Consider the following 21437-nt stretch of genomic DNA (forward strand, 5'->3'; position numbering starts at 1 on the left):
TATTATTTTTTAAATCAACTCTAATATTTTTATAAAAAGATTAATATATAAATATTTGAAACAAAATTTAAATAAAATTCAATATAAAATATAAATTTTTAACATTGTAAGAAATATTTAATAAATATATCAATTTTAATAAAAATATTATTATAATATTTATATAAAAGTTAAATTTGATTTTAGTTTTAAAAAAATGAAATAACTTTCGTTTAAAAATAAATTAGAATTGAATTAAGATAATATAAATAGAAAACCTAAATTTTATATGTCCTAATACACGTGATTAAAAAAAAAGCATGAATTAACATGTGACACAAATTATCTTATTAGTACTATTTTAACAAAAATAACTATATTACATCACATTTTAAAAAATAAGAATTCCATTAAAATCTGATGATCTAATTAAAATTTTTGAGCAAATAAGAATTCAATTAAAATCCGATGACCTAATTAAAATTTTTGAGCAAACAGAGATGTTCTAACTGAGAGTTTAAACCTATAATTTTATAATATCAAAAACAGCCCAAGCCAAGTTTCCCGTCCCAGTGTTATGATCCTCTATGTTTGGCCTCTCCAACAATATTTTCCAAAACACCTTCCTTCCTGAGCACTAAGGACACGCCCACATCTCTATGTGATCATGTATTTAACTAATAATTACACATTCCAAATTTCCAGTTTAAACTTCTTTTTTTTTCTGAATTTGCAATTCGAGTTTTAACCTATTTACACCCCATTTTATGAAATCCCAAAAGGAAAGACTTACAAAAATCACAGGAGTAGCCAATAATTAAGCAAAAGAAAACATTGCCCTGCTAATAATGAGGCATGACAACTTGATTATTAACAAGAGCTCAAAAAGATCAACTCTGAAGCATTTCACCAAATTGATATCACCATCAAACAAAAAATTATCAAATTTTCACACTAATCCGTCCCTTCTAAACCCTAGGAAACGATTTTCCATTTATTATAGAAAAGCACCACTCAAATTTTGAAAAATACGCATGAAGTTGTCCTAAAAGATGACTGCGGGAAATTAAAGAGCAACTCTAGGTTGAGACCTGAAAAGATCTTCACTTCCTTACAGATTATGAAAACACAAGTCTCTCGAATTAGTTCTCAGAACCTGAATCAATACCAACACAAACTATCATCAATCAATACAGCAAGTAACAAATTAGCGTCACAAAGAGGCATAAACCCTAAACCCTGTGATGCTAGAGGTTACCGTTACTAGAAAGGAACTTGCTGGAGTTCCATGACGCTGCGGAGCGGAGAGGCGTAGAGAGAGTACACTACGGCCTGCCGTTTGACGACGGCGAGCTGAGACTTGCCGTGGGAATAGGCGGAGGAAATTGAAGATGGATCGGAGAGAGAGGCGTTTTGCCGAAACGCATCGATGGTGCGTCGTTTGGTGTATTCCCTGATGTTGTAATCGGGAAAGTCTCGTGCGACGCGTAGGATGGAGCGGAAGAGAGAGAGGATTTGGTTGGGTGAAGGAGTAGAAGATGCACTCATGGCTGAGTTCAGATACAGAACACAGATTGAGAATAATAAGAGAGAGAAAATTGAAGGGAATTTGAGTGACTATGGGTTTATACCTATTGGGTCGAAAAACCTTGGCCAAAATCAATTCCAACTAAAACCTACTCTATTTTTTCCTGCCTCTTTCTTTTTTAATGTATTTACTTTTTTTTTCTATAATTGCACAGTTCATAATTTGATTCAATTTCTTTTTATTTTGATTTAATTGATTCTTATACCTAAAATATTTATCTAAGATGTTGTTAAAATTTAATGACTTAAAATATACGAATAAAAATATTAAAGACTAAGTCAAAGTTACGACTTTTTAAAATTTGTAAACAACAATTATTAAGAATATCAAAATTTCAGATAAAAAATTAGAAGGGTACCGAAATTTAAATGTAGCCTACGAATTATCGAGATGGTGGATGACTGATAAACTAGAGTAAATTATTTTTCATAGTTTAAAGTTAATGTATGTATTTTAATATTTAAAAAATTGTTAAAGTTTTTATAAGTTGCAAAATATTAATGATAATTTATAAATTGTATTGCAAAATAAATTAGTCTAAGTATCAAAGTGAAAACATACAATTTACTTTAAGAACGAATAATTGAATCATGCAGTAATTTATTGTTTTTGCTAGTTCAATAGATTTGTCGTTATATTGAATCATGCAGTTATATATTAACTTGATAGACTATTCTCAATCTAATTTCATAAATCTTGTTTAGGAAAAACTTTCCTTTTCTAGTTAATAACATTTTAGTGACGTGCAATAAAAAAACCAAGGCAAGATTTACTCTAAAAAAATTTATACTAATTTGTTTCTAAATAAAGATTGTATTGAGTTTTCTTTTATTAATGCAATTGAATTTATTTTCAAGATTAGGTGTTTTTGAGGTCAACTACTTCTAATTGAGAAAATATATATTATTTGAATTATAACTTTATGACGAAATTGTATGAAACACAACAATTTATAAATAACACAAACAACCATTGTTTAGATCTCAAACTTTTAGTTAAACTTAATTGTTTGAAGCACATTTACAAACAAAATTAGAGTGTAGTGGTATAATAGATGAACATATATACTTAATAAATATAATTAAATTTCTTAGATCATGCTATTATATATATATATATATATATATATATATATATATATATATATATTATTTTCATTATATAATGAAACACATGTTGAGATTATCTTTTTCTTGTATGATATCCTGAGTGTCTCTCTTATAAAAACATCGTCTATTTGCGTTTGATGTCATATACTTATTATTTTTTTCATACCTTTTCATAATTAAAGACTCTATTTCGTTGTCATCACTCCCAATCGTCGTCACACATTTCCTCTATTAAAAACTTGTTTCCGTACTTTCATTCACTTCCTTCTTCATAAACTCTAATATCGATTCTTTCTTTTTGAGTAAACTTAAATTTTATTCCATACTCTCGATTACTAATATTCGAAATTCTTTTAGATCAGCTAATGAACACACACATGGTTGAAATTTCAAAAGTAATAACTTAAGTTAAAGATTGCAAAAGTAGTATTAGTTTCATCATAGTCAACCTTCTTTATTATTTTAAAGTATCTTTAATTTATAAATTATTAGAAAAAAAAGTTGTTAAGAATCCTTTCTAATTGTCATATAATGTATTATTTTTTAAGTTGCACCTATCCACGTTCAAGTATAAAGATGTGTTAAGTGTTTTTCATGCAACACATTTTATAAAACGTAAGACAAATAACTTTTATCTAAATTGTAGTAAAATGTAAATTCGTACGAGATTGATGGTATTTGTAAAACATTAACTCTTTCTATGAAACATGATAACTGACATCAAACAACTTTAACATATTCTCAAAAAGAAAAAAAAAATTATTGATGTAGATAAGTCTTTGTGAGGAGATCCACTCGTGAGACATACAAAAAAAAACATTATTTACAAAAAAAAAAATAAAACAAACATTTGACATATTTAAATTGTACCAGCTTAAAAATCACATGTCTTTTGTCTTTTGTTCAAGTGCTAACTCACTAAATAAAAATATATACACAAGTTATTGTACATGTTGAAACAAGTGTTTTCACATTAAGATAAAATTTGTTTTGTATATTACACTTTATTATAAAAGCATTTGGTGAAACTATCCTCATGATAAATTTTTGTCATACTATTCCTTTCTTAAAACAATAAAATTTAAAACATAATAATTTTGAAAAAAAGATTTTGTTATATATTGAATTTTCTGTAAACATTTCCACATTAACCCATAAAATATGTACTCAATAATAGAAATTTGGAAAAATTTGAAACTTTGTCAATAAAATTTAATTGTGATAAATCTTTGCTTAAAAAGATTAATATATATATATATATATATATATATATATATATATAATACAATTTTATTTATATAAAACATGCTTCAATAATATCATTTTAGATTTAAATTTAACAACTTATTACTAGTCTCTAACTTCTAAACTGATTGTGCCAGACAAACTCTCTTAACAATATTGAGTTGTAAGTTATAAATATATAGTTATCTTACATAAAAAGAAGTATTCATTTATAATATCTAATAAAATATATAGAGATTTTTTTATAAATTTTGAATTCTTTTGACCTTTAATTGTATTTTAAAATCAAAAAGGAAAAAGTTATAACAATATACAAAGATTTATCCATCTAGTATAAACATCTCGTGTTCCATTTCTTGATCTCATTTTCAAATAAAACTTAAATCATTTAAACACTAAAACTAGATGTATATTCATTTTAAGAGCACAACAAACAATAACGCTTTTTCAAAAAGGATATAAAATATCACTTAAAGTTAGAGCTGTCAAAATGAGTCACAATCCGCGAGTCAATTCGGCCCACTACGGGTTTGAGTTGGATTGGGTTAGAAAAAATTGTATTTTTTTATGCGGGTCAAATTTCAACCCTGCTCGTTTAAATCGGCTCATGCGGGTTGAACCCGTAGTGGGTCGGATTGGCCCACCAACCCACCTATCTAATTTTATTTTATTAAAAATTAATTTTAATTTTATAAAAAAATATTTATTATTTTGTTTTTGCTTGAAAAAATTATTTAAGTTTTTTATTTTCAAAATTAATTAAACACCCATGGGAGTGAAATTTGTTTAGATTTGCATTGTAGAAAGTTTGTAATTTTTTTATTTAAAAAAAAATATAATTAAGTGAGTCAGTGAGCCAACCCGTTTACCCACCAACTTGTGGTGGGTCAAGCTGGGTTCAAATTTTTCTAGCTCGTTAATAAATGAGTCGGGTTGGGTTGACTCACTAAGTGACCAACCCGTGGTGGGCCGGGTCGGGTCAGGCCAGGAGTCCGGTTTTTACAGCTCTGGTTAAAGTTATTTGTTGGTTTATTTTAATTTAAATAAATGTTTAAAATAACTAGTTATTTTCAAAATAACTTTTTTAATAAGAATATAGAATTCACGTTTTAAAACGAGAAGAGAAAAAGATATATCATAAAATTTGTCTAGTATTTTCAAAAATAATTTATTTTAAAGACCAACAACAAATACATTGTCCTTTTTTTTTAATCAAGATATTCAATGAAGAGTATCTAATCCAAGCAGTGAAACACTCGATCGTATTTAAAAATTTATATGTTAATTATTCTCATTAAAATCAGGTTTCACAAAAATTAATTCCTAAGTATTATTCCAAATAATTATATATAATTGTAAGTAATTGCTAATTTACTATAATATTAAATTCCATAATTATATGCATTTTTCATAATTATCAATTTTGATATTTTACATAATTTCAAACAATTTGTTATATTGAAAGTTGGAATAAAATTGCTAGCAAATAATTTTTTTTATAATAAATTATAAAGAAAACAATGGTTGATAAGTATATACATGTTTTTGAATTTTATTTCCTAATTTATTCCAAATAATTTATCACATAAAAAATCAGAACAATATTACAAGTGTAGGTAAAAAACACCAATAAAATAGGGTAATTCCCTCTCCACATGCCTTTGGCTACATTCTTTCATATTGTTAACATTTATGGAACCTATGTTCTTCCTTTTTGTGGAGCTAATTTATCAACACTCAAATGTGGCTACAAAGAGAGACCAAAATAAAGAAAGATTAGATGGTTTTTAAAAGTTGCTCCAATGTTTTTTTTTAATATTTTTTTTACAAAAGATAAATTCACTAATTTAAAATTTTTCTTCTTTAAATATTTTAGACCCAATTTTTCATCTTTAAAAGAAAAAAAAATTGTATTATTCAATTTAATGAAAGAATATGATAATCCTTTAGCAATTTCCAAGTGTGGTGAAGGATAAGGGAGAATGAATCACCCTGCACATGAAAGCATGTTACTTTCATTGATTCCACACATTTCATTTTCTCAGATTTTGACACCTGTCATTGTTAATATAAATCGTTTTGTATTCTTTAATCATATCCTCCAAATTCCAACTCAGCTTAAGATGCTACTCTATACTTTGGATTTAAGTTGATTTAAAAGTAAATATAATTACACAATTATTTATATTTTATTTTTAAAATTGTATTACATAAATTCGTACAGGGTTTATTTTTCATTTGCAATATTACAACTAAGATTACCTTATATTCTCAACAAATATCGCGGTTTTTCTTACCTTATATTCTTCTTAAATTTAATTGATTCCAACTAAGTATATTATTTAAATGTGTAGTTAGAAGTTTCATCCTTAAATTAGTGTATTTAAGATAATACATATTAAGAGATTTCACATCTCATATTTCAGAAGAATTAGTCTGTAATTTCCTATCTCATAATCTAAACTAGTACTCTTCTTACATCCCAAGCTCTTAATAAAACTAATTTTCCCTAATCACCTTCCCTAACACAACCTCACACAAACGCAAAATCAAGAAACTTAAACCAAAACTAAGGACTAATTTCCACATAATGGTATTCACATAATGGTTTGAACATTGTCCATAAACATAGTAAACATCCAAATTTAGGTATTAAATCCCTAATCTCAAGGTCAAACACTCACCACATTTCTCTCTCTAAGCACAACACGCTTTTCAGATTTTGACTCATAATACAATTACAATGTTTTTTAATTTTTTTTGGGGGAAAACGAAATTTTAGATCGGACCAATAAGAAGGCTCCGCACAAAGTGAGAAAAAAATGAAAATAAAAATAAAAAATAAAAAGAAAAGAGAAAAAAAGACCCAAAAATTTCTCTCTTCTCTTTCTCCATCTTTTCTCCCTCCCACACACACTCTCTCTCATTGTTGATCGATCCATGGGAGAGGAACTGGAAGCTTAGCCCGAACGTGAACCTCAACCACGATCGATTATTTTTGACAATCTTGCGTGGGATTGACAGGGTTGGATAGGGCGTGTGGTTTTGAGATCGGAATAATGGGAATGTGATGGTGTGGGCATGGGGGTTGTCGTTGTCGTTTTGGGGTTGTGGTGGTGGTGGTAGGGTTGTTGCGGTGGTGGGGCTGCGCGAACGACGATGCAGCTTCACTTCTCGCCGAGCATGAGAAGCATCACGATATCGAGCAGCAACAACAATGGGTTTATTGACTTGATGAAGATCAAGGTCGCAGCTCGCCACATTTCCTATCGAACCCTCTTCCACACCATCCTCATCCTCGCTTTCTTGTTGCCTTTTGTCTTCATTCTCACCGCTCTCGTCACCCTCGAAGGTGTCAACAAGTGCTCCTCCTTTGGTACTCTTTCCCACTCCCTTTCATCTTTCCCCCTTCCGATTTTATTCTTCATTTCTTTTATAAGCTAGATCACGATTTGGACATTGTGTTTGTTGTTTGTATACATGTGATGGGATTTCTAAGAAATGAAGATTTGGCGGTGGAATTGTTTTAGATTTACATAGCAATAATTGTGTATGACCGCCTGATCCGTGTGACCGACCTCACCTGGTGGGATGCTTTGTTTTTGCAGTTGTTTGTTGTTAGTGATCTGTGTTTGGTGTTTAGGAGAATTGAGGGTGGCTTCTTATCCATGTAGTTGATTCTTAGTGAGATGGATAATAAAACTTTTGTTGAGGTAATGCAATTTCTGAAGGTGTTTTTCCTCTTGATAGTTTTGTAGCTGCTGGCTAGTGTTAATGTATTATGCGTCCTTATGTTTTAGGATCTAAATTTTGAAGTGTGACTGTGTTATTGAAGTGTTCTGTATGGGTGGTTCTTGATTTCATTTGAGCTTGAAAATTAGTGATGGGATGGAGATGCTTTTTGCCGCAAGTGTTTCTGAATTGTTTAGGCTGTTTAGTATTGCATTTGAGGAATGAAAATTTTCCTCTTGTTCTTGACTGGATAACTATTTGTGCTGGTGTGACATGTCAGGGAAAAACATTATGGGCGATGTTTGATTTTTTAAGTCCCTGCCTAAGCATGCTTGGTTCGGCTGTTTTCAGTATGTTGTTGATGATAGAAGTTTTGCTCTATCTGTTTCTGTCTTACCAAAACATTAGCTGTATGGCACTTTTTTAAGATATCCGGAATAGGTTCTGGAAATTTATTATTTATGCCTTTCTTTATCTCTCACCCTCCCATTGTGCTTGTTTTAGAACATTAATTGATTTCTTATTTTGTGCTCCAGATTGCTTAGGTAGGCGGTTGGGGCCAAGGCTTCTTGGTAGGGTTGACGATTCAGGGGTAAACAATTTTTATTATCATATCCAATATAGTTTTGGTTTAAGTTGCTTTCTGAACCTGAGTGGTTATAATGCAATCAATGATGTTGCAGAGACTAGTTAGAGACTTTTACAAGATCCTTAACGAAGTGAAGGCTGGGGAAATTCCACCTGATCTAAAGCTGCCAGATTCTTTTGATCAACTGGTTTCTGATATGAAGAACAATCAGTATGATGCAAAAACTTTTGCGATCATGCTAAGGGGAATGGTAAGTTGCTTGAATCGTTCAAGACGAAGTGTTGTCTGTTTCTTGATTAATTGATATTGTGCAACGAATAGGTTGTCTCAAATTGAATTCTATCAACATTTTAAAATTTCATGCGTTATGGCTTACTAGGAAGATACATTTTTTTATTATTTTGTTGTGTGTTCTGAATGATTTGAATGTACGGGTCTTTGGCTTTGGATGGAAGTCTTGCTAGACCTGATTTTGTATTGTTTGGTAGAATTGTATGAGTACTGACTGTTTGAGATTTAGATTTTCCTCAATTTTTACAATTAGACTGCTTTTTTTGGTTCATCTTTAAGTAATATTACAAAAGGAAAAGAAAAATCTAAACACGGTTTCGTTTTATCTAGGGAGAGATTTGACAACACTTTTGAGTTATGTAGATGCTATGCTTCGATGTTAATTTACTTTTTGACTGGGGGGAAAGGGTTGTCTTGCTTTTGTTGATGTTGCTGCTAACTTGGTTGATTTGTTCTTGACCAATATTATTTTATTGCTTTTATTATAGATATACTGGCTTTTCATCTACCATGAATGCCATTTATCATTTTACTTGAATTTGGTATGATGCCACTATTCCAAAAGATAGATAAAACCATGATTGTCCTTCCCTTCAGTTTTTCACCATGGGTTGTAAAGGAAACTGTAGAATGGAGAGGTTTCTTACATGTCTAGCACTAGTTAATCCTGCTGTCTATACTGGTAATGTGTCTTGTGTAGCTTATTGGAGACTTTTTGCAGGTGTTTTCCAAACAAATCATACTGCTATTAGATGGATAAAGTTCTCTGGTTGTTGCACTTTTCTTGTATATAGATAATAATAATAATAATATGTTGCACTTAGAAATACAATATTTTATCCTCAAGCTGCTTATATTATATCTGCGCATCTTTTAGCTTTTGTATATTTAATTTAACCTGCAACTGAAGCTGACGCCCTGTGTTTCATTTAAAAAGTAAATTAAGATGAAGTGAAGAAATTACGATGAATTTGGTGGATTAGGAATTCTCCTTAACATAAGTGCAAAACACTAAAACAACAAAGAAAAACTTTACATTAATGGAGCCAAGATGCCCTATCGCTCAACATATCTCATGGACGAGTTCCATCAAAAAGGCTTTGTACTTCAGACTAAACGGAAGCCAATTGTCTAATATTATCCCAAATCAGTTGCTGTGCACAAAAACAAAAATATCCTTAGGTACTATAGTTATGCTCCACCCGTATTCATTAAAATGTTGTGTATATTGCACATTATTACAATTTTAGCCTTGTTATTTCTTCCAAAACTGTTGAACTTGACCGTAAATAATTGTTCCAAGGATATATGCTAAAACTAGCTATGTAAGAATAGTTGTGGAACTGATTCTGAGCAAGCCCTGCAAATAACATTGACTTGGGGGAAAGAGTCTGATGTGTCCTTTGAACCTGCAACATTTTTATTAGTAATGTGCTAGTAAACATCATAGTTCAAGTGTAAAATAATCTGAAAATCTATGTATTTTCCTTAAATCTTTAACTAGTTTATTGTACTTTAAAGACTAATTAAATCCTTATATATAGTTTTAAAATTCTATAATTAAATCCTCAAAATTGATGCTGTTGAAACACACATTAGATATTGCTATCGTGATATTTTTTACATGACAATCTCTCACCTATTTTCCTCCATTCCCATCCACCCTCCACACCCACCAATATGTGATTCAAGTGTCATGTTCGTTCAAGTATTTTTTTTCTCTTTGTTATATCAGGGAGAAAGGCTCTTCCTTTTCATCTGTTATATATAACTGTAATCTTTCAAAAAACAAATATTCATTAGTACTGTCATTATCATCAGTCTGCAACGTTAACTACTCAAACTATAACCATCGGTTTATGCATCCCCATCAAGACCCTGAGAAATTGTATGAGTAGAGGCAAGGTTGATGTGTGAAACTTTAGCACGAGTATATCCATATTTTTAATTCATATTGCAATAGCTTAGTTGCACTTTTCAGACTATACATTACCGTTGTTGTATTGAAATTTGTGATAAATGGTGATTTTTTATTGATCTTTGTTAAAGTGCTGTGTTTCTTGAGCAGATGGAAAAACTTGAGAGAGAAATCAGAGAGTCTAAATTTGCAGAGCTGATGAATAAACATTTTGCTGCAAGTTCTATCCCTAAAGGGATTCATTGTCTGTCTTTGCGTCTCACTGATGAATATTCATCAAATGCCCATGCACGCAAACAATTGCCTCCTCCAGAATTACTTCCTTTACTTTCTGACAACTCGCACCACCATTTTATTCTGTCAACTGATAACATCTTGGCTGCTTCAGTAGTTGTTACTTCAACTGTCCAATCATCTCTGAAACCTGAGAAAATAGTCTTCCATGTGATCACTGATAAAAAAACGTATGCGGGTATGCACTCATGGTTTGCACTGAATCCAGTCAACCCTGCTGTAATCGAAATCAAAGGAATTCACCAATTTGACTGGTTAACTAGAGAGAATGTCCCTGTACTTGAAGCTGTAGAAAATCAAAACGGGATCAGGAATTACTACCATGGGAATCATCTAGCAGGAGCCAATCTCAGTGATACTAGTCCACGTAAATTTGCATCTAAATTGCAGGCGAGAAGTCCGAAGTACATATCTTTACTCAACCACCTCCGTATATACTTACCAGAGGTAAATTGCATTGATTACGATGCGCTTTCTGATTTCTTCCTTCGTCTTTCTCGTACACTCACTATATACTGTTGATACTTTTCAAGCCATAATTTACCCTAATGCAATTCATTGGTTTTTGTTATTATTTTTGTATCTTATATTATATGTGATTTTGTATGTTAAATTGAACGTAACATTAAAAAATGGACAATTAATCTAATATGAACAATTAACTGATCACTGAAGCTGAACATTTTGGTGTAAATTACTGCGTTGTACTTTTATGTGTGCTTTTATAAACTGAATTTGTAATGGTAAAAGTTCCTATGGGCACTGAATGCCTCTGAACATTTTACAAACTACAGTGATTTAAGAGAACATAAAACCCTGTTTTAAAACACAGAATATGTTGTGCAGACTTAATTCAAACCAAATATTTGCTATTTTGCCTAAGTTGCTTCTAGGAATTTATAGAACATGAAGCATGAAATATGATTGGAGATGAACAAAGAATAAAAGAAAGCCAACTGAAGTGAGACAAAGCAATTATAAGGAATATGACAGTTAAAACTTTTAGGCGGTTAAATAGTTGAAAGGGGCAGTATCAAAGCCTTAGCTTCAATTGAGGGGAAAAGTGCGGAAGAGAGGGCAGTCTTAGTTGTTAGTATTGGAGATCTGAATATTGGATCAACTGTAAAAGGGAAACCCTTGGAAGTTGCGTTATGTCCCTTTTTATTTAAGATAGAAGATATCCTTGCAAATTGTACAATTTCTCTATCTTTCAGTGCTATGAATAGAGTGAAGAGCACATGGGGAACTCACCTCTAAAAGCTAATTGTTAAGGGGGAAAACCAAGCTCTTAAGTACTGTGCTGAACATCCCATAGTAATTTATGTAAGACTTAGACACCCATAATACCCAAGTCCCTATCATAGCATATTCTTTAAAAGTGGAAGTCTACAACAACACTTCATTCAACTTTTTCATATGTCAGAAAACCTTCCATGGATCGAAAGCCTTTGTCCATGGGTAGCCTTTTTTTAAGACATTAACAACAGAATCTGATACCTATTAATAAGCACCCAAACACAAAGAACTCACCTTTAAAAGCTAAATGTCAGCTGTGGAATGCCAAACACTTAAATATTTCAGCAAGCATCCCATAATACTTGATATGAGACTTAGGCATCTTATAATTCCCAAGTCCCTATCATAGAGGAATGTTCCCCTCTCTCCCCTTCAGTTGTTTGTTCAATTAGATAATTATTAACTTTAATTTTTTTTGCGTTGTGTTGCTTTCATCAGTCTTTACTTTTTAATAATACTAATATTGACAATAGGTAAATATTCTTGTTATTGCAGTAATTCTCTTTTGAACATAAATTGTATTCTGTTTGATATATTTGTGCTGATTGTGTTAGTCTTGTATGTCAAACAGCTTTTCCCAAACCTTGACAAGGTGGTGTTTTTGGATGATGATGTGGTAATTCAGCGTGACTTGTCTCCACTTTGGGAAATTGACCTGGAAGGAAAAGTTAATGGAGCTGTGGAAACTTGCAGAGGTGAGGACGACTGGGTCATGTCTAAGCATTTTAGGAACTACTTCAATTTTTCTCACCCCCTCATTGCAAGGAATTTGGACCCTGATGAGTGTGCATGGGCTTATGGAATGAATATCTTTGATCTTCGGGCATGGAGAAGAACTAATATAAGAGAAACATATCATTCTTGGCTGAAAGAGGTAAAATTCCAAATAGATTCTGACTAATATAATTTTGGTTTTTCAAAACATTAAATTATTCTTTGATTTTCTATAAGTTGAGGTGCATACAAAATCCACGCATTATTATAAATTAACTTTGTGTGGCAACTGATTGAATGGCTTAAAATATCTGCATGGTCAATAAGGTGACCTTTTGTTTCCTTCTGTTTTTGTTCTTCTTATCGAGCCCCCTGTGAAGCTGAAAAAGGGGGGCTGGGGATTGGGAATTTTTGGGCATTTAGTTCTTGGGCATTTGGTCTTGCAATGTTCCTGTTACCCAAGAATATATTTATTGACAACTTCACTATGGCAGAATCTGAAGTCAAACCTGTCAATGTGGAAGCTAGGAACGCTGCCTCCTGCTTTGATTGCATTTAAAGGTCTCGTTCACCCAATTGATCCCTCTTGGCACATGCTTGGATTGGGTTATCAGAACAATACCAATATTGAGAGTGTGAAAAAGGCTGCAGTTATTCACTACAATGGTCAATCAAAACCTTGGTTGCAAATTGGCTTTGAACATCTTCGTCCATTTTGGACCAAATATGTCAATTATTCTAATGACTTTTTGAGGAACTGTCATATCCTGGAATCATAGTCTGCCAGCAAGGAGCGCAATATTTTGTACAACAGTGAATATGAAAGGGACGAGTAATACAGGTTTCATCTAAAATTTTTCAGCTTGAAATTTTCTTCAAGATGAATTTGACAAGGCAAATATAAAATTGGTTGAGAGGGCCAATTGGTAAAAAACACTGGGTGGATTTGCTTCCATTCCCTACATTTTTACATACGACACCACCGTCACTGCACGGCCTTAAAGAATCATTTGGGTCCTTGAGTTTTGACATAGAAACACATCCTCTAATTTTGGTTTGTGAAAGGATATACTATTATTGGTCTTCTATGGGACAAATGTAGCAAAGATTCCATAGTGGATTATTGGAGAATAAATTGGATGCTGGAGATAAAAAAATCAGGCATGTTTCATCAATCTAGTTGGTGTTGAGAACACAAGTGCTAGCTAGGGCAGTTAATTTGCGAGGTTCCCCCCTCTAGAGCAGCATTTTACCCTTCATTTTTTAGTTTCTTAATTTTTGTTAGTGTCAATTTTTACCTTCACCTGCTTTGATTTGATATCATGATGGTGAATTCTAGGAGTAGTTCATGAGATTGCTTCGTTACGGGTTCATTGAATTGGGGAACTGTTTGTAGGATATATAATATATATTGTTATTCGTTATGTACTATTACAAGACATTGCAAATGTGCAGAAAATTCATTTTTCTCTCTTCTCTATCCTTGCAATGCCGGGTCATAATTGTACTCAAATTTTGTGCCGCATGCTTTAACAACTTTGTTAGTGCACAATGTTCCCCATTTCCCCGCAGGAGAGTAATGAGCAAAATTAAAATGGAAATCTTTTGGAACTCAAGTGCTACTTACATGGTAACAAAAGCTTGTCTTTTTTGGTAAGAAATATTGAAGACGCTTCAATCACATTCGTTAAGAAAATTAATGAGAAAAAGACGTTGTACTACTCCTTTTAACTCAAGTGGGGGGTTATTAGGGTGAAGTGGTAGATCACTCCAAGTAGAGCTAGTATAGATAGCTAAGTTATGTGGGGTTAAAAGGCACTATTGGTGAATTATTTGTCACATGCTGCGTGTTAATCTGTCAAATATTCATCAGTTTCCTTTTTACTCAGGATAATAATTCATCTAGTTTATAATCATATCCTTACTTTCTTCCCAACTTTGTTCCTCCTTCTCCATGAAAAATTTCCCTTTCCTTTTCATACAACTTTCTTGCTTCTTCTGCCATAATCCGCCAAATATTACATGTGATGTGAAGTCGCACAAGAAAGCTTTGTAAGTAGAAAAGACAGCTCTGATCAGAGTTACAAACAACAACTTTCTTCGCTTTTTGTTTCTCAATACAGAGTACCCTCCTTAATACAAACAGAACGGAAGTGAAAGAACCATCGTATAAAAGGCTTATCATTATTTTTCCCCCTTTAATTTACCAAACCATCTGGTGTTTTCTGTTAGGACAATATTTAATCATAGTACTTTGTTGTTTTTAATACTGATCGATCTGTAATTGAAATTAAGATTTTACTTAAAAACATTGACCTTTAGTATTGACTTTTATAAACACTGATCATTTTAGACTCTTAACTTTTAATTTGCAAATTACGTAGGTAAAATTTTAGTTATATTATAAAATGAAAGAATATTTAAGTTTTGTGTCTAAATGTTTTACTCTTATCTAGTTATCACTTATTGTGTAGTTTTCTTTTTTAGGAAGCACTCTGCTTTTTATTTGCCGTAATCTCTTGTGTTTTTTAACTGACACTCGTACTAGAGTATTAATTTATTTTTAACAATGCATTGATAAATGATGACATTACTCACATGTAACAGATTTTGGAGACAGAGTTACTCCATTAATAAACTTTGCTATCATGAAAGTAGTTGTGGTAAGAGACATTTGTCAACCAGCTAAAGTATATTACATATCATTAAAATTATATATTTTTAGTCTTTGTTTGATTTAGAAAGTGTTTTATTTTTATAAAAGATATGGATATATAAAAAATCCTAAGTAAAAGCAACTAATCTTAATTAATATTTAAAATAAGAAAGAGGAGAATGATGTTGGAGGAGTTTGATAAGTTGATGATGACATGATTTCCAATTAGAACTATTTTAACGTAAAGCCTTCTTCATCGCTCTCTCTACAAAATTTGGCCGTAGTGTGGGTGCCTTCAAATTGCATGCAGATATTATCTTTTACGAGTTTTCCAACAAAATAGTATGGACCCACAAATAGGCCTCTTTCTGCGTTTTCTTTATCTAAGCTTTGTCAAATAATCGACAATTTTTGTGTGAATGATTGAAATTTAAGAGTTGTGTCTCTGTTTTAAACAAGTGTCAATTCACCCAAAATCTTACGTGAAACACTATCAAAGATTCTTTAGCCATGAAAGAGAAAGGAAATAACCATTATTATTACTATTACTACATATTACAACTTTATACCGTGTGCAAGAAATGGACCACAACTTTATCGATATCTACCATATTATTTATATTCTTTTATCTATTTCTATACATAAAAGTTAAATAAAAATAACTCATAACTATACTGTTTAAAGATTTTAAATTTAAGATAATGCCAATTTTTTTTTATGTCTTATTTGATACCAAATGTTTTTTCTTTTAAAAAAACAACATAAAGTAAATAAAATATAAAAAAATAATACACTGTTATTATTATAAATTAAAATTCTAGCCAAAACTATTAATTTAAAAGGTAAAATCATGAAACGAGAATAAAGATTTTTCATGACTTTCAGCAAATGAATTAAATGTGTTATTTTCTAACCATAGACTATTCTTCTTTTGAAAGAAATTGATTGTCCATAACAATGGATATTTTCCTTTCCACACTTTATTTCATAATGTAGTATCACTACATTCAAACCCGATTCAATTACTTAAATATATAAACCACTTTTACGAATTTAAATATTAACATTTCTTTAGTTATAAAAAGTCCATAATAATATTTCTTTTATAGGAAGTGAAAGACCATTTATTATGTTGCTTTTTTATTTTATTTTGTCTGACCCCGTAATCAAAGGACTTGGTGTTTTAAAGTATAAGAATGGATTTGAACATAGTAAGACCTTTTAGTATTAGTACTACTGTCTATAGGATTATATATATTTTTCCACTTCAATTTTTGTTTACCGCAGTCATAATTTTTGTGCGTATTATTTTATTTAATCACAATTTATAATATACGCACCTGACAAATTAAGTACTCATTATACAATGAGTAAAAATAGTATAAAAAACCGTTGTAATGTAAGAATATTTAAACTAAATTTTATATTTATACTAGTTTATGTTACTCTTAATCATTATTTTTGAAAATGTCTCTTGAAAGTACCTTGACTTGATTGTAATTTTTTTAATCTAAAAAAAATTAACTGAACCTTACATACACAAAGAGTACTTAATCAATGTTTGCATACAAACAAATTGCATGTGTATTATATATATATATATATATATATATATATATATATATATAAAACAAGTATTGTAAGAAAATAATAATTTTATATGATATGTTAAATCATGACCATTTCTGCATTTCCATTTTCCACAGCTTTGGGAGGCTATGAAGTGGGAAAAGCAAAGAAAGAAAGAAATGAGTGATTGACCAAACCAAAGATTTGCATGACTTTGAAAATTCCGAAGAAGCCTCCTTCCTTGTTACCTTATTTAATTTATTTTTTTCTCTTTCACTATTTATTTATTTATTATTATTATTATTATTATTATTATTATTATTATTATTGTCCAAACCAACCAAAATAAAATAAAGCATCCACTTTCCCTTTTTCTTCTTCTTGTTCTTCGTCTTCCATTTGGGTTTTCCCAAAAGTGAAAAGCCAATTCACCCCTCAGATCAGTGACGCACATACCCATCTAAGAAACCCCACATCAACAAAAACTCAGGTTTTTCCATAATCTGTTCTTTTTTTTTTCTTCCTTTTCTCAATCCTTGCTTGTTTTGCAGGTGACCCAGTTGAAAATTCGAGATTATTTTTTCTTGTTTGATGCGTACCCATTTCAAGATTGGATCTCTTCTTGATTTAGCTGTTTGAGATTCTCTCTTTTTTTTTTGGCTGGCGACAGTGTGTTGAATTATGTTATGATGTTGGATTTCAACAATTTCATTACCCTTTTTTGTAATTTGTTTTTATTTTGTGAGAAGATGTATCCACCTCAGTTATTCACGATTTCTTCGTTCATATTCTTATTAAACGATTTTTTTCATAAGAAATTTTCATACCTCTCCAAATTTTTCCTGATATAATAGATTCTAATATGTTTAGTGAGCATGGATGCGTGCATGAGAGGGCTCTAACTCAACCTTTTCTTTTGTGTCTGAACTTTGCAGAACTCACAAGATTGGCTTTGAATGAAATCCTGTTTTTCACTGATGAAACTTAGCTGAACGAATTGATTCAGTGGAAAACCTATTTTTCATAATATTTGACGTAAAACTGAAGCTGTAATATTTCTTTTAACTACACGAGTTCGTTGGATCTCCGAACATGGCTGGGAATCAAGATCAGTTTGAGATCAAGTTTCGGCTGACTGATGGCTCTGATATTGGCCCGAAAAGTTTTCCTGCAGCTACTAGTATTGCAACATTAAAGGAGAGTGTTCTTGCTCAGTGGCCAAAAGGTTACTCGTGTTACTGTTGTTTTTTTTCTTTTTACTTCTCTTTTTTGTTCTTCTGGTTTAATAGCTAAATTTCCATGTTAGAACTGAGAAGATGTAATATTGTTCTGGTGCTGTGCGGAACTCTGTGGTATAAATTAAGAGACTTCTGGTTTGGGTGGTTTCGAAACAGGGTGATTGAGGGTGCATGAATATTTATGTTGGTTGTATTATTTTGGTTATAAAAAAGTTCTAAGACCTGGTATGGGCAAGCATAGTGGGCTGAAGAAGGTACAAAGTGACCTTAGAAAGATTGTTAACAGGATGAAGTAGTCCCTTAAGGAACCTGATGTCACCTCAGTTGAGGCTCTTGGGCTTAACGAACTTTTATTTTAGAAGATTTACGCTGGGGGCGAATAATTTATAAATTCCTTTTAACATATAACTATTACTTCTTGAGTGAGTGCAGAAGTGGTCTCCGTTTTCCATTGCCAAAATGATGAAGAGCAATTGAAATAGTTCATTCTTTTGATGAGATAAGAAAATTAACTATATGAACAAAAATATTTTCCATTTAGTGTTATACAGTTACTTTTAATATTAGTCAAAGATATGCCGTCCGGCATATATGCATACTTATGTTTAATGCGTCAATGTTGGTCAATTCCTTGAGAAGACTTTACTAACATTAACAGAACGGCATTTTGTTTTCATATAAAGGCTCTTTTGGGAGTTTATAAATTCTGAAAGTATCTAAGGTGATAAGACCTGTATAACAGCCTTAAATTAAAAATGTGGGCAGTCTTGGCATAAGTCCCTTTTTTTTATAGTTCATCACCAAGGAGTATCACCCGTCAAACGCCCGAACTAGCTTCATTAGGGGGTTTGGTAGACTCTGAATAGGTGGACATTCCCTCCCAGCTTGAGTATAGGTCCCTAGTTTAGTTGTTTATTTCTTAAACCTCAATTTCTTCTCCCATGTACTGGCTTTACTTGCTTAGGAGGATTGATGCCTACCGATTGTTAGCAGTGTAGTTACAAGGAGATATTATGTGTCTTATGATTTTCCTATTTCTTTAAACTGAAACTTTCTAAATTTTGAGAGGATGTTTGTAGCTTAGAGTCCACGCAATTGTTCATTGTTTATGGATAGATGTGTGTAAACATAGTATTTATGTCCTTATATTGAGAATCAAGGTACCATTTTCCATGGTACGCTACAACTTTCTGGCATATTATAAGATATAACTAAAATGACATTTTCCAATAGTTGTATTTCACAAAGTTAGCAAGACTAAAACTGATATCTTCAATTAGATTCTGTGGTGAATTCTGATGTTGGTCATATTGTGAGCTTCTTGCTAAAATTTTTCCGTGGTGTTTTTGTGATATATGAGATTTATAAGTTTGTGTTTTTGTTTTGAAGACAAGGAGAATGGACCAAGGACCATAAAAGATGTGAAGTTGATCAGCGCAGGAAAAATATTGGAGAACAACAGAACAGTTGGGGAATGCCAGAGCCCATTATGTGATACTCCTGATACAGTTACGACAATGCATGTGGTTGTCCAACATCCTGCTACAGAGAAAGGTCTTTTATTTTTTGTTTATTTGAGACATGCCTAAAGCTAGTCTTAATAGCTTTTGTATTTTTTTTAGTAAGCAATTTTTTTTTTTTTGCTCATTTCAGCAAAAAATGCCTTCGTAATTACACTTTCTTAGTACAAGAAATAGTTAAATTCTTTTGTGTCATCTTTTTATTTGGGATTGTCGTTTAATCACTTGAGGGTCAAATATCACTTACATTGTTGGCATAAATTTATTTTTTAAGAGTATTTGTAGAAATTATAGGTTTTTAGGTATAGAGGGAATAACAGAAGATCAAAGAAACTAATTCACTAAAATATAGACCCTAAGCTTCTTTTAGAAAAGTGATTTTATGATATAAGTTATATATATATATATATATATATATATATATATATATATATATATATATATATATATATATATATATATATATATATATATAGAAATAAATCTTTCTTGCTCGAGAAATCCACTGAGGTTCTTTTTGCCTAAAAAGTTGTTTTTCTTCGTGAGAGAGAAACAAACAAATGGGTCATTGATGTGTGTCAAATTACTATTTGTTCTAATGCATTTCTTAGACTTATCTTGTGTCGGACAAAACAGTAACCATCTTTTTGAAAAATTCAAATAAAAAGACAGTCTTTCCTGAAAATTATGGGAGAAATAGAAAACTGAAAGATAAAATTTGTAGTAGGTACTTAATAACTAGAAGAACTTCTTTGGGAACAATTTTGTTTTAATTGTCAGTTAGTAGCATTTCCAGAACTAAAATAACCACTCGCATCTAAATGAAAAAGTGGTGCTATTCTGTTTGACTGATTTTGTTTTCATTCAGTCATGGTGCCTTATCCGGTAGTTGCTGATAATTTAATATTTTTGCCCGATACAGAGAAGAAAGCTGCAAGCCAAGCAACACAGAACAAATGTATGTGTATTATCTTATAGCATCCAGATTGAATAGCAGATGTCATCTATCTTAGAAGGTTAGGGACACTTCATTTTTACGTAACCTGCGGCGTTGAAGATTTCAACATACACAGATTATTTGGTTGCATGTGTCATTCATACTACAGGCAAAGAGTACTGGACTGTTTACCTAAAAAAAGCACTTTACTTGGTGAAGATTGTGAAACTAGTAGTTCCCTGATTCCTCTGCGGCTCTATATTTCTTGCACAATTTGATAGGAGATGTTCTTCTGCTGGTCTCAACATGTATTAGGTGTTGCCTCATCAGGCACTTGTTATATTGAAATGAACAATACTAGTTTGCCATCTTGCACCTCATATATACTTTACAATTCCTCTCTTGCATCTGTCTGATACAACATGCTTTCAGACATGTATGTGTTGAACATTTGAATGCGTTTTAATTTGCTTGTTATTTATTTGGTACCCTTGCCACTCTTGTATAGCAGTTGTTGGAATAGTGGTTTGCCCACACACCTCTTACAAAATGGAGATTTGATGCTTGAATTAAATCTCCCTGGCCTTCATTTATTGTTTATATTTTAGAAAAAGAAAGTCTCATGTCTTACAATTCAAGTTTCATGCTAGAAGTCGCATACAAAATGATTTAATCCTCTTACACCATTACTATTTTACCACAAGATATGCAGTATGTCTTGCCAAGATTGTAGGCCTACAAAAAAAAAAAGATTCTTGTGG

At 31.5% G+C, this 21437-nt stretch overlaps 3 protein-coding genes across 3 annotated transcripts; 2 read left to right on the top strand and 1 right to left on the bottom strand.

Moving 5' to 3' along the window:
- Positions 1–822: 822 nt before the first annotated feature.
- Positions 823–1618, bottom strand: LOC108328325 (uncharacterized). The gene is made up of 2 exons (XM_017562185.2): positions 1238–1618; positions 823–1135 (listed from the first exon to the last, which is right to left on the bottom strand). The coding sequence occupies exon 1, from the start codon at positions 1525–1527 to the stop codon at positions 1243–1245; it is 285 nt and encodes a 94-aa protein (XP_017417674.1). The 5' UTR covers positions 1528–1618; the 3' UTR covers positions 823–1135; positions 1238–1242.
- Positions 1619–6735: 5117 nt separating this feature from the next.
- Positions 6736–14214, top strand: LOC108329244 (probable galacturonosyltransferase 14). Its single transcript, XM_017563373.2, has 6 exons — positions 6736–7297; positions 8190–8245; positions 8337–8492; positions 10602–11192; positions 12613–12915; positions 13250–14214. Exons 1-6 carry the CDS (start codon positions 7081–7083, stop codon positions 13532–13534), a joined length of 1608 nt encoding a protein of 535 aa, XP_017418862.1. The 5' UTR covers positions 6736–7080; the 3' UTR covers positions 13535–14214.
- A 3098-nt stretch (positions 14215–17312) lies between these two features.
- Positions 17313–21293, top strand: LOC108329797 (membrane-anchored ubiquitin-fold protein 2). Its single transcript, XM_017564186.2, has 4 exons — positions 17313–17471; positions 17917–18206; positions 19609–19773; positions 20662–21293. The coding sequence occupies exons 2-4, from the start codon at positions 18074–18076 to the stop codon at positions 20715–20717; spliced, it is 354 nt and encodes a 117-aa protein (XP_017419675.1). The 5' UTR covers positions 17313–17471; positions 17917–18073; the 3' UTR covers positions 20718–21293.
- Positions 21294–21437: the final 144 nt, after the last annotated feature.

This window comes from Vigna angularis, chromosome 2, assembly GCF_016808095.1.
Source record: "Vigna angularis cultivar LongXiaoDou No.4 chromosome 2, ASM1680809v1, whole genome shotgun sequence".
Lineage (NCBI taxonomy): Eukaryota > Viridiplantae > Streptophyta > Magnoliopsida > Fabales > Fabaceae > Vigna > Vigna angularis.